At 37.3% G+C, this 14,696-nt stretch overlaps 1 protein-coding gene across 11 annotated transcripts in view; it reads left to right on the top strand.

Moving 5' to 3' along the window:
- Rapgef6 (Rap guanine nucleotide exchange factor 6) overlaps positions 1-14,696 on the top strand; it is a 173,726-nt gene that overhangs the window by 52,098 nt on the left and 106,932 nt on the right. For all 11 annotated transcript variants that reach the window (XM_075992594.1, XM_075992587.1, XM_075992592.1 and 8 more), the window contains one exon: positions 10,103-10,246. In XM_075992594.1, coding sequence (XP_075848709.1) covers positions 10,103-10,246 — 144 coding nt within the window. The remainder of the gene's footprint in view (positions 1-10,102; positions 10,247-14,696) is intronic.

The raw sequence follows: 14,696 nt of genomic DNA, 5'->3' as shown, positions 1-14,696 counted from the left end.
CCAGTCTGACAACCTGCATTACAGAAAGAGTTCCCTGATCTCCACACTTGGTGTGGCTGGTGTGCATGTGTGAGTGCGTGCTAAATAATGTAAGAAAATGTTAATAAAAATTGTCTTAAGAATTGTTTACCCATAACATAGAAAACACAACTAATTAGAAGCCAGGCATGATAATTTATACTTAGAATTCTTATAATTCCAACACTTGACAAGATGATGGCATGATGATCATGAGTTCAAAACCATATAATGAATTGGAAGTAGCATGAGTTACCTAAGAGCTTGTCTCAAAAGATTTTTTTTTAAAAAAAAAAGTTTTTGAGGGTCGCTTATGAACACTATCATATCATCTGCAAATAACGAAAGTTTCACTTCTTCCTTTCCAATTCGAATCCCCTTGATCCCCTTATGTTGTCTTATTGCTATTGCTAGAACTTCAAGCACTATATTGAAGAGGTATGGCGAGAGTGGACAGCCTTGTCGTGTTCCTGAGTTTAGTGGGATGGCTTTGAGTTTCTCCAGTGGAGCTGATCTACTGGGAGCTCACCAAGGCCAGCTGGAATGTGACTGAAAAAGCATGGGTTAAAACTGGACTCTCTGAACATGGCGAACAATGAGGGCTGATGAGAAGCCAAGGACAATGGCACGGGGTTTTGATCCTACACAATGTGCTGGCTTTGTGGGAGCCTAGCCAGTTTGGATGTTCACCTTCCTAGATATGGACAGAGGGGGGAGGACCTAGGACTTACCACAGGGCAGGGAACCCTGACTGCTCTTTGGACTGGAGAGGGAGGGGGAGAGGAGTGGGGGGAGGGGGAGAAAGGTAGGAGGAGGGGGAGGGAAGTGGGAGGAGGGGGAGGGAAATGGGAGGCTGGGAGGAGGTGGAAACTTGTTTTTTTTTTCTTCCTTTTCTCAATAAAAAAATGCAAAGAAAAAAAAAGGAAAGGAGAAAAAGGACTAGCATGAGGAAAGAAGTATTACTAGTGAGAATACTAATATACAAATATTTGTGTGTACATGTATGAGTTTTGTTTTTTTGTTTGCTTTGGGGTTGTTTTTTTTTTTGCTTTGTTTTGTTTGTTGTTGTGTAGCTTTTGGGTTTTTTCTTTTTTTTTTTTAAATATTTATTTATTTATTATGCACACAATATTCTCAAGGCCAGAAGAGGGTGCCAGACCTCTTTACAGATGGTTGTGAGCCACCATGTGGTTGCTGGGAATTGAACTCAGGACCTTTGGAAGAGCAGGCAATGCTCTCAACCACTGAGCCATCTCTCCAGCCCGCTTTTGGGTTTTTTCGAAACAGGGTTTCTCTGTATAATAGACCTGGTGTCCTGGAACCGCTCTGTATATCAGGCTGGCCTCGAACTCATAGATCTGCCTGCCTCTTCCTCCTGAGTGCTAGGATTAAAGGCATGCACCACCAATGCCTGGTACGAATATATGTACATATAATGAGGAAAATTATTGGCTGGAATTTTGATGTATACATGTATTAAATGTACATTTTAAAAATATATATCAGTGGATTTCCCTTCCATATGCCTTTATCCATCTTCCTTTTAACAAATAAGATAGTTTTCATTACCTGACAACAAGGTAAAGGAAATATTTAAGAGAATTTAAATATTTGAGCCAGATCAAAAGCACTCCCATTGGCCAAACCTAGGATATTTGGGAATCCAAATAAAATTTTATAATAATAATGTTGCCTTCATGTGTCATACAAGAAGTTAAAACCTTGACAACAATGAATAAATGAAGAAGAAAGGTGAGGTAGCTCTCCTTGTTTGTAGAATGCCAACTAGCAAATAGTTAGCACTTGGTTTAACATTGGAAAAACTAGGGAGGCTAATGCTCGATTAGGGAGCCAGAATCCTTAGGTCATGTCAGAGTATGTCCCTCGAAATTATTTATGAAGGGAACAGTATTAAAATTTCTGATGCTAAAATACGATGGATTTTTACCAGAGTAGTAGTTATTGCTACTGCCATCATATATGCGCTAACAGTGCATTATTCCGGCTGTAACAACATTGAAAAGGACAAAAGGCTTTTCTGGGATGTATTCTTGTTCAGCATTTATGTTTAAACCAAACTCACAAATTACTAAACAAATTAAATTAGAGGGCATTCTACAAATTGACGAGACTGTACTCTTTAAATATCTCAGTGGCAGGAGATAAAATAGAACACTCATGGAACCATTCTAAAAGACACAAGTGTGGCATCTAAATAAACATTTATCTGCCTGGCCTCCACCCACCCCCCCCCCCAAAAAAAACAAGAACCTTGAATCTAATTTTCTTTGTTTAGGTTTTTTTTTGAAATGCGGGTGTAGTTTTCTAGGCTACTTTCTTGCTGATTGGGGTGCTGATAATCTTAACGGAGACCCAAAGAAAATTTTGGATTATAGCCAAGTGCTTACTGGAGTATTCTATGAGGCTGGATCATTTCAGCCAGCAGTCTTGAAGCTGTTCTGGATGTAGAATTCAGAGGAAACTGCAACAAATGTACTCTGAAACATTGATCATCTGGGTCATTTGTTCCCATTGGAGATTTTTTAGGGGGTCTTTCTTTTTTGATCAAGCCTTATTTTTCTTAACCTGGATGAATCCATAGCCTCTCACTTCCTGTGGAAAATAAAAGCAAAACCTCTTTTCCAAAGTAACATATCTTCTTACTTAAATTTTGAAGTCAAGGCATTTTCATCAAACCTTATTTTTCTTAACCCAGAATGAATCCACAGCCTCTCACTTCTTTTGGAAACAAAAACAAAATCTCTTCTTCAAAGTAACATTATCTTTTGACTTAAATCTTGAAGTCAAGGCATTTTCAAAATATATAGGTTGGATTAATCCAGCAGCATTAATGTCTTTTAGCAACTGTTGCTTTTTCATGAGCAGTCAAACAATTCAAAGACAACACAACATACAGTATCCAGATTCTCTGTGTGTTTTCCATCTTTACGTGGAAGCTAAGCCAGGGCATATGGGATCTGGGAGCACTAGTTTTTCTCCCAAACCCAGGTGGCTAGGTTTGGGTTCAGCTCCTAGAGCTGGAATTCCATTCCCAACTCTGACCTCAGCTGATGGCTAAAAAGCCTCAGGCAAATGGCATTTTCGTGAATTCGTACCCCAACAAGTTGGGCACCAAATGAAGCACGATTAATAAAAATTTAGGGTCAGAAATTGGGGTTCAACCTGAAGATCTGAAAAGCAAAACAGCCAGTCACTGGCTTTTACCTCGACCTCAGTCTGAAATGGCGATCCTGCCTCCCAGAATCTCAGAATGAAACTATGTGTTGAGAGCTGTTTCTTACTGTTTTATATTCCTCTCCAGGGCTGGGATTAAAGGCATGCACCACCGTGATAAAAGGCACATACTGCTCAGTTTCTATGGCAACTAGTGTGGTTACTGGCATTGAAGGTGTGTGTTACCATAACCTGGTCTGTAAGGCTGACCAGTGAAACTGCTTTACTCTCAGATCTGCAGGCAGTATTTATTTATTAAAATACAATTGAAATGCCACTACACACAATGTTTGATTTTTTTTTTTTGACTATTGGACAGTGGAGAATTGTAAATCGTGTTAGCAGTGTGGCATGCAGGTAAGGTGCTTTCAGATTCCTGATTTTTGTTAGCTGTGCTATGCTAACATGAGATAAAGTTATAGGCATGGGGAATGCATGTTGATAAATTTCATGATAAATGATTTCCCTCCAGTTCTTAAATATTTCAGGAAAAACTGCTATATAAAAATTTTCAACAAAGTAATATCAAAATATAAATTTCATTTTTAAATTCAGAACTGTTTTTGCTGACTCTGCTATGTTTATATTTTATTAATTATAGTAGAAAATGATCCAAAATTTCAGAATTTTTTTTTTAAATGCTGAGAATTCTTTGAAATATTTGACCTCTAGTAATGATTGGAAATGCCTGTGCCTGGCCACACTTTTTCTTTTGTTTTGGGACAGGTCTCTGTGTAGCACTGGCTGGCCAGACACCTTATTCATTGGATATGTAGCCTACTGTATGATGTCTTTCAAAATGATCTTGTTGCCCAAGGCATGGTGGCCCATGTTTATAATCCAAGCACTTCAGAGAGTGAGGCAGGAGAACTGCTGAGCCTTCAAGGACAGTGTAGGCTGCAGTGAGATACTGTCTCAAAATGGGAGAAAACAAAAGTAACCTTGTTTTTAAGAGGCTATGAATCTGTCCTCTGGACTGCTGGAATGCATTTTGTTACAGTTACAAGGATTTCTTTTCCCCCTCATGAATTTTTGGATTGAGATTATCCTTAAAAAGATTTTGTACATTATTTTATTGATTTTTTTTCCTTTTTAATTTGAGCTTTTAAATGTAGGTTCAGTAAAAACAAAATGATATACAGCCAGTACATTTGTTATATGCTCCATAAATAAGTGTAATTGTTAACATGAATTTTGAAATTAAATGAAAAATTGGATTTTGTGAAGAAATAAAGACTGAGCAGTTGTTGCCTCATTGCCTTTCTCGAGCATCCACAGGCTCAAGTTGTAATACCCGTAATTGCTGTTGTATGTCAGGCAACAGCTTAAGAGGGTCAAAATGCCTTCAGCCCTGACAGTAGTTAGTATTTTCTTCAAGTCTCTAAAGTGGATAAATGATGAAGATAAAATAAAAACATATTTCTATTAGAAAACATAGAGATTTTGAGAAGAGCAACAAGGGGAAATGAAGGTAAAGGGGCAGAGAAGAAGCAGAGCATTATCCTGCTGTCGAGGTGGAGTTGAGGACACAAATGATTCTGCTGCACTGAGATCATGTTAGTTATAACAAAAGTGACCTTTGACTAGCTAAAGTTCATCAAAGTGGTGGAAGAACAGAAGGATGGGGTTCATGAATCTTACCTCATTATTTATCTAGGCATTTATGTAAGATCAGAATTATAAACCTCTTAAATAAGTATAATTAATATAGAACTGAGGTTATAGTAAATGGTATTTTCCCACTAATTAGATATATGCCTCTGGGAATTGATAGATTATAAGCATATGTAGAACATATATATGTAAGACTGTAATTTCTAATATTGGTAAGAACTTTGTCAAAATACTGAGATTTACAGTGTTTGAAGCATTTCTTACAGTGATTTATACCTTTTCCTTCTTTGGTCTTTTAATATAATTCCCTCACCTAGATTTTAAACTTTAAACTCTCATTCTAAAAGAAAGCTCAACATGAGCTCTTGGCTAAACATGTTCTCTGTAGTATGAACTTATTATGGTTAATACTGATATCAGCCTGGTGAGATTTCAAAAAAGGAAACTTTTGGTCATTTCTGTGGGGAATTTTCTAGATTAAGTTAATTGAGATTGGAAGGCAAACCTTAAATGTGGACAGCACCAACCCAAGTCCTTGGGTCCAGGACCGACTAAGAGAAAAGGGGTTGAACAGCAGCATCCATCACCTTTCGTGGCTTGGATACAATGTAGCAGCCCTCACTCTCCTGCCCTCCTCATTTCCTTGCTATTATGGACTGTGTTCTCAAGGTATGAGCCAAAATAAGGCCTTCCTTCCATCCATAGGTTGGTCCTTTTCTGGTATGTTGTAGAAGCAACAAGGCAGGTAATTAATAAAGAACTAAATTTGAAATCAAGTTTAGAATTCTGTTTTCTGAGTGAGATATCAGACTATAATTTTAAAATCTTCACATTAAAGATTTTATGAGCTTTAATCTGTTTCCTTATTTCTGTATTTGGTTTGAGGTTTATTTTTACTTGGAAACGCTTTCATTTATATTCGTTGTTATCACTGATTAGCTTGGATTTGGTTTAATGATAATCATAGTTTTCCATTTATTTTGTTCTCTCATTGATTTTTGTTCTTTAGTAAATTAACTTTTTCACATTCTTTCTCCTATCCTGCTCCCTTAGAAATGGCATTTGGGCTTTTCTTTTTATGTTGTTTCCATTTAATTATAATTCCTTTTTAAAATCACCAGAAGCTGAGCTTGGCGGGGTGATGCACACCTCTACTCCCAGCACTCAGGAGACCCAAGGAAGAATACCAAGAGTTCAAAACCAGTTCAGGCTGTTTGTGAGATCTTGCCTCCATAAACAGAAAAAAGTCTCAACCTAAGTAGTCACATTTTAAGACTTTAATATTGGAATCCAAGCAAAGAAAGAAATAGAGAAGAGGCCAAAGAGATACAACCAAAAGGGCACATCCTTATGACCTACTTCCTCCAGCTAGGCCCCACCCCCTCTAACTTTTACCACCTCCCGGTAATGTTGTTATGTTCTTATGCATCAGTCCATTGGATCAGAACACTCAATATGTATTAAACATTGTCTCTAGAAGTACTCACCTACACATTTCAAGGAGGTCTTTTTTTTTATTGATATTTATTGAGCTCTACATTTTTCTCTGCTCCCCTCCCCCGTTCAATCCTCCCCCAAGGTGCCCATGACAAGGAGATCTTGTCTTTTTCTACTTTCTACTTCCCATGTAGATTAGATCTATGTAAGTCTCTCTTAGTATCTGCATTGTTGTCTAGGTTCTCTGGAATTGTGGTTTGTAGACTGGCTTTCTTTGCTTTATCTTTAAAAACCACCTATGAGTGAGTACATGTGATAATTGTCTTTCTGTGTCTGGGTTACCTCACTCCAAATAATGTTTTCTAGCTCCATCCATTTTCCTACAAAATTCAAGCTGTCATTATTTTTTTCTGCTGTGTAGTACTACATTGTGTAAATGTAACACATTTTCCTTATCCATTCTTCGATCGAGGGGCATTTAGGTTGTTTCCAGGTTCTGGCTATGACAAACAAAGCTGCTATGAACATAGTTGAGCACATGTCCTTGTGGCACAATTGTGCATCCTTTGGATATATACCCAAAAGTGGTATTACGGGTCTTGAGGAAGGTTTTTTTCCTAACTTTCTGAGAAATCGCCACACTGACGTCCAAAGGGATTGCATTCCCACCAGCAATGCAGAAGTGTTCCCTTTACCCCACAATCTCTCCAGCATAAGTTGTCATCAGTGTTTCTGATCTTGGTCATTCTTACAGGTGTAAGATGGAATCTCAGAGTTGTTTTGATTTACATTTCTCTGGTGACTAAGGATGTTGAACATTTCCTTAAGCGTCTTTCAGCCATTTTAGATTCCTCTGTTGAGAGCTCTCTGTTTAGGTCTGTACTCCATTTTTTTTTATTGGATTATGTGTTCTTTTGGTGTCCAGTTTCTTAAGTTTCTTTGTGTATTTGGGAGATCAGACCTCTGTCTGATGTGGGGTTAGTGAAGATCTTTTCCCATTCTGTAGGCTGTCGTTTTGTCTTGTTGACTGTGTCCTTTGCTTTATAGAAGCTTTTCAGTTTGAGAGGGTCCCATTTATTAATTGTTTCTCTCAGTGTCTGTGCTGCTGGGGTCATATTTAGGAAGTGGTCTCCTGTGCCAATGCGTTCAAGTGTATTTACCACTTTCTTTTCTATAAGGTTCAGTGTGGTTGGCTTTATGTTGAGGTCTTTGATCCATTTGGAATTGAGTTTTGTGCATGGTGATAGATATGGGTCTATCTTCCTTTTTCTACATGTTGATATCCAGTTATGCCAGTACCACTTGTTAAATGTGCTTTCTTTTTTCATTTCATATTTTTTGCTTCTTTATCAAGGATTAGGTGCTCGAAGATATGTGGATTGATATCCAGGTCTTCTGTTTGGTCAAGGAGGTCTTTTTTAATCCTCATGTGATTCCTTTTTTCTTTTCTTTTTTGGGGGTTTTGTTTTTGTTTGTTTTTTGAAACAGGATTTTATTTGTAACTACTCTGGCTGTCCTGGAACTCACTCTATAAACCAGAGATCCCACCACCTATCTCTGCCTCCCAGAGTGCTGGTGTTAAAGACGTGTGCCACCACCTCCTGGCATCTGTGTGATTCTTAATCTAATCAGGTTGACAATCAGAATTAACCATCAGTCATAAATTTAGTAGACCAACATGTTGGCAGGGATGGAATAGGCTTTTCGGATTCTACGTTTAAATACCTAGAAGAATAGCTTCTGAGCTCTGTCTTTCATGGTTGTTAGCATGTGGTGATAGAATGAGAAGGATGATGCATAGTATGGAAGTCATTGCAGTAAGCTACTTAGTAGAGGAGCATAAGTTATTTACAAAAGCATGAGTGGTCACACTAACATGACTGCTCCTCAATTTGAGCTTTTCGCCCCTGAATCAAAACATAACTGTTAGATAGCATCTCTGAAAAATCCTTAGAAAATTGTACATGCCTCTAGAACTTTTACATGAGGTGATTTCCCAGAGGGGAAGCGGCCTGGTCATTTTTGTCTAAGATGAAATTCTGAAAGTATCTTGGGGTTATATATGGTGGCTCATGCCCAAGCGAAGAATATTACAAGTTCAAGGCCAGCTACAGATACAGAACAAGAGCCTTTGTTAAGAAAAATAAAACATTTTAGGAGAGATGGGGGTATATGTGACTTTGAATATCAGGAGTAGGAGTTTAAATTTATCCAGGATAGGGAGATGTCTCTGGTAAAGAGTAGCTACTCTTTAAAGGACCCAATATAAGTTTCTGGTACCCACATGGCAGCTCAAAACAGTCTAACTCCAGTTCCAGGACATACGATGCCCTCTTCTGGCCTATATGGACACCAGGCATATGTGTAGTGCACAGACATATACATACATGGAGGCCAAGTATCCATACACATAAAATAAAATTTTTTAAATTTGAATTGATATAGTAAACTCTAGCAGTTCATTATCGAATTAGGAGACCTAACACATGATTTTTTCATGGTAGTTTATTTGACTATAGGATTAGATTGTAGAATTTGTCTAAAGCCGCAGGATCACAATTGATGTATTCTAAGGCTGAAGTGGTTAAAACTCCAATGTGGGATGGTGCTGACAGTGTTGAGCAAAAGGACATAGGGAGAGGAACATGGTCAAACAGAATTGACCTCCTGAGAAATGAGCTTTGGAAGATGAGCATGGGAGCTGGAAATTGATTGCTAACTGAACTGTTTAATTCCGTGTTTAGAGCATATTTTGTGCTAGCATGACATTAGCAGGAAGAGTAGTAGTAGTAGAAAAAATCATTTCTGGAATATTAGGTTAGTATAAAGTGTAGTTTAGAACTTACCAATATACATTCATAAGAAGATTTAAGTTTGGGGGCTGAAGAGAATGCTCTTTCAGAGGAACCATGTTCAGTTCCCAGCACACATATAGAGCAGCTCACAGCCTCACAGTCACCTCTAACTCCAGCTCCAGGGAATCAAGGCCTTCTTCTGGCCTCCTTAGGCACCTGCACATCTGTGATTTGTCTCACACAGACTTCTAAACACAGATACACATAAATAAAAAATAAGTCTTTAAAAAATATTGTTGGTATTTTACAGTAATGATATACTGTGTGGTCAGATAGCAGTCTTGTATCTACATTACAGGTTTTGCAAATAGGTCCCGCCAGCTCAACTTGAAAGGTACCAGTCCTTGGGGGTTTCATTTTGTTTTTTTTTTATCCAGATAGTGTTGTAGAGTGAAACATATATATGCACATCCATTTTAAGCCATCTCCGTAACTGTTAATTAGCTTCTCGGTCATTTTTGAAAGTTGCCATCCTGACTCTGTTGTCGTGCATTAAAATGAACACAGTATCTCTTCTCAAAGAATAAAAGTAGTTTTGTTTTGTTTTTCAGTAGTTAACCAAGATGAAAGCTATGATTGTTTGCTAAGTAAAATAAGTGCATAATCAGGCAGTTTGTAATTAGACTTACATCCAAGTTATAATTATTGAATGTGTAGGTGTAGTTAGCAGCCTTCATTTCTGGTAAGAGTCTTTACTTAGCGGATATATGTTTATGTGCTCAAGACAGACAGTTTCCTGAAAGGAAACTGTGGTCTCTGGTTCTTTATAAAAACATGGTCTTTAATCTTTTTCAACTAGAACATTGCCTTGTGTAGACTGTTTCTTCAGGCACTTTATTGGCAGAAGCAGATGAAGCTTCCTTATGAGCCTATTAAGACTTCATAGACTGTCAGTAAGATGGAAAAATTGGTTATTTAATCAGGAATGTGAACATGTATTTCAGGTAGAAAATTCCAAAGATAATGAAGACAGTATTTTACAAAGAGAAATTCCTGCCAGACAGTCTCGACGAAGGTTTCGGAAAATTAACTGTAAAGGAGAGCGCCAAACCATAACTGATGGAGTGGATGTTAATAACTACCTTTCGGTGAGTATATTTCAGACTAATTCATGGATCCTTGATTTTCGTTAAAATATCTTTTAGATGGTTCTTGATCTCCATGTGTGACAGTTAAGGGTAAGATAAACATAACAATTTTTTAAAACAATTCTGTTTGACTGTTGGATTTATTAGAAATCTTGTCTGGGTAATTTTGCTTTAGGTTTGTTTTACTTCAAATAATTAACCAAAATAAGTATTTGCCATAGCTTCTTAGATACGCGTGTGAATTTTCTTGACTTTATAGTGTCTAAATAGGATGCAGATTGAGTCTGAGAACTCGGGCAGTAGATTAATGGGGAGACTTGTCCTAATGTGACGAAGATATACACGAGAAAATGGTGGCAGTTCTTCCCTTGGCCTATGGGGCTTTTAGTCACACATAAACCAGGCGCTAGTGTAGCACATGTGTTAAAGTTGCTTCTTCACATACAAATACTTGAAAAGAAGCAGATGAAGCATTGGGCTTTGTAAAAACCAGAAAAAGGAAGCTGCTACTTTAAAAGTCTTTTGACTATTGTTGCAGATAACATCTTTTTAGACTGAGAAGTGGTTAAATGGAGAAATAATAATTTGAGGAAGAATAGGTTAATGTACACTTTCAAGGGACAACTCCATAATTATATGTTCCAAGGAGTCAGCATCACAGAATTTCAGAACTGTCTCACAGACAACAACTGTCTCACTTTGGTCTGTGTTTAAATGACAGTATTAGACTGCTGGGATAGTTGGTTGCAAAAAAAAAAAAAAATGAACAAGGGTCTGTTCTTTTGGTTGTCAGGACAGAAATGCTCTCATTCTGTGGCAGGATAGAGGAAGATAGTCAGGGAAGTGGTTTCCTAGAACAAGAATGGATTTAAATCAGTTTTGAAGATTCTGTCACATTTGCCTAGTTTAATTAATTTGAGTATGTTCTGTTGCTGAAAATAAACAATACTGGTCCCAGAATTTACAAGCAATACCTTAGCATATTTTGTCTTTATCCATTTATTAGTGGGCACCCTCATAATTCCCCACAGTAAGCATGATTCATGCAGTGATTTCTTGTATCCCAAGGAATGGACTGCTCTCTTATGCAGATTGTCTCATTCTCTTTTGCTTTAGACCAAATGTTGCTATGTAATCAGGGCTGGCTTTGAGTTGTGATACACCAAGTACTGAGATAAAGGGGCACGAGCGCCCAGTTGTTCTCCGCTCTTTGAGGCTTCCATACTCTTCCGTAATGATTCTTCTAATTACAGCTCACCTGTAGAGGGTGCGAATGTCTTTTCCCTGTCAGCATTTTGTGTTTTGGGGTTTGTCTGTCCTTTTAACAGTTGATTTCCTAGATGGCTATTATGATATCTCATCATAATTTTGATTTGTTGAGCAATTATAATAGACATCTTAAGATTACATTTATTGATCATTGTATTTCTTCCTTTTGAAAAGTGTTCTGATCATTACCCATTTTTTTTCATGCCACCTCCATCTGACCATTTGCCCATTTTTTTCAATGGGATTACATGGGGCTTTTGTTACTGTTTGAGTTTCTTATGTATTATAGATATTAATCTTATGTCAGATGAACAGTTGTAATTTTTCATATTCTTTTCACTTGATTGTTTTCATTATCATATAGAAACTTTTAGTTGTTTGTTATTACTGTTCCTATTGGTGTTTTCTTGTTTGGTTATTCAAACTCTGTCTATAGTCAACATTGAAATGTATCCTCTGAAATATTTCTAGTAGTTTGGGAGATTCATGTCTTTGGTCTCTTGTGCATGGTTAGAGATACACATACCCATTTTTCTGGCAATCTTTATTAAAAGGCTTTCCTTTCTCCAGTGGTTTTAGTATCTTGTTGAGCATCTGTTGACTCTAGATGTATGGATTTTTTTCAGAATGTCATCGTCTCTTCTATTGATCTATGTATCTGTTCTTATGCTAGTACCAACATTTTCAGTTTACTGTTGTTTAGTGCTGTGTTTTGAAGTCAGGAACTGTGATACCTACAGTTTTCTTCTCGTTTTCTATATTACTTTTTGCTATTTGAGGTTGTCTGTGCTTCCAAAGAATTTTTTTCTCATTGTTGAGAGTGATCAATCCTGGTTTGATAGGGATTGCATCAAACTTGCAAGTTGCTTTGGGTGGTATGGGTATTAACAATATTAGTATATGTTCAGCACATAAATACATGTTCCCATGGAAGCAGAAAAGTGATGTTGGATACCCTCTATGTGGGGTGAGTCCTGGGAACTGCACTCTGGTGCTGTACAGCAACAGTACACACTCCCAGCCAGTGAGCCACCCCTCTAGCCCCCAAACATAAGCAATATTAATTCTCAGTATATGAACATAGAAAAAATTTCATTTTAGAAGTCTGTGACTAAAAAAAAAAAAGAAGTCTGTGACTTCCCTTGTTAAATTCATTAGTAGGTTTGCTTTTGTAATTTTTTTAAGAGGATGGGGTTGAAACATTCTGCTTGCTCTTATGAATTGTACTGCTTTTGTAATATCTTTTTCAGCAACTTCATATATGTGTGTGTGTGTGTTTGTGTGTGTACACACAGTACTGAGTCCTGATGTAGTATAGTAGCAAACACCTTTAATTCTTTTATTCAAAAGGAAGGGGAAGATAGATTTCTGTGAGTTCAAGGCCAACTTTGTCTATCTAGCAAGTTTCTGGCCTGCCAGCACTATTCTGTGAGACCTTGTACTAATTTTTCTAAAACTACCAATTTTTATATGAGTGTGTAGATGCTCATGCACAGGGAGACCAAAGAACCACCTCAGGTGTCATTCCTTTGGCACCATCCACCTTGTTTAGTTGGTTTTCTTTTCTTTCTTTCTTTTTTTTTTTCTTTTTTCATGAAAGAAGCTCTTACTGACTGGCCAGGGCCTATTGCTGCCTCCCACCACTACATTATAAGCATCCACACTATTTCTGGCATTTTTGGGGCTTTTTTTAACATTAATGCTAGGGACTAAACTCAGGCTCTGATGCTTACAAAGCAAGCACTTTACCAAGCTAATTCTCCAGCACCTGCATGATGTCTTATTTAAATTGTGAAAATTTTACCCAATTTATTTTTCAATTCTCATAATTCGCTTGGACTACCACATTCGCCGTTTAAAAGGTGGGTTCTAGGGATGGAATTCAGGTTTCACATTTGCAAGGGAAGCACTTTACCGTGGAGCCATCTGTCTAGCTCTCTCATTCTACTGTGCACACACAGCACACTTTCTCCATTTCTCTGCTGCTAAACACTAAGCTGGTTTGCACCTATTTTTACTAGTGCTGTAACGAGCAGAGCATGGTTGCTCAAGTGCCTCATCTCTGTGATACACTGACAAGGTTTTCATGGCAATAGCTAAGAGTAGTGCAGCTGGCTCATTTGGCAGACCTAGTCTGAGTTTTGAGGAGCTGTCATATTGATTTCTGTCAAGGTTGAACTAGTTCACATTCTCATGAAAAGTGTCAATATAGCATTTTCTAAATTGCCTGAAGTGTATCCTTTCTAAGAAATAAATGTATTGATTAAAGATATCACGTATGTAAGCTCTGGTAAAAATCCTTTTCTAACCCAGTCTCACTGTTAATCATCAGGCTTGTCTCAGTTATCAATTGAGTTCTCCTCATGATTTACAAAATTCCTGACAGCACATAGTAGGGAAACTACCTAACACAAGCAGCCATCCAGGCTTCTACATGCCAAAATGCATGTTATCATCTGAGGAAATCTTAAGGACTAATTGTTTGTTCTAGTCTCCTCATGAAACCAAAAAATATAAAAATGACTTTCTTCAGCACACAGGAAGGCTAAAAGCAAATGACTCATGTGTGAACCACAGACCTCAAGAGGAAATACAGATTCTGTGTCTTATGATATGACACCCAAAGCAAATAAACAAAAATCTGGGGAAAGAACATTAAAATTAAGATAAGATATACAAGCAACCCATATATATATGGTGCTCATGCAGGTACTCTTTAACTCATCATACAAAGAGAGCGAAATGGCATAAGGATCCTTTGATCAAGCAGTTCTACATATTGTAATTTTTCCAGAGTAATTAACATACTGGAATACATATCCAAATTGATATTTCATAGGAAATCATTTTAACAAATAAAAAACTAGAAATAAGTTTAATGACCAAGTATTAAAAGTTTAATGAATAAAGGATGACATATTGCTATAATGAGTATTATGCACCAAAGAAGAACAACATTGTGGGCTAAGCTTGGTGGTTATGTTTTATAGTTCTAGCTACTAGAAATGCCAAGCTAGGAAAATCTCTTAAGCCCAGCAGTTTGAGACAAGCCTGAGCACCACAGTGAGATGTTATATTAAACAAAACAAAATTTAAAAAAACCCAAATGAATCAAAAGAATGTTAGAAAAAAGCTTAAAATGTTATTTTAAAAAAGATGTATGTGTGTGTATGTGTGTTTT

The sequence above is a fragment of the Microtus pennsylvanicus genome, chromosome 11, assembly GCF_037038515.1.
Source record: "Microtus pennsylvanicus isolate mMicPen1 chromosome 11, mMicPen1.hap1, whole genome shotgun sequence".
NCBI lineage: Eukaryota > Metazoa > Chordata > Mammalia > Rodentia > Cricetidae > Microtus > Microtus pennsylvanicus.
Note: the sequence above shows the minus strand (reverse complement) of the source record. Positions and strands in the feature narration are given on the sequence as shown.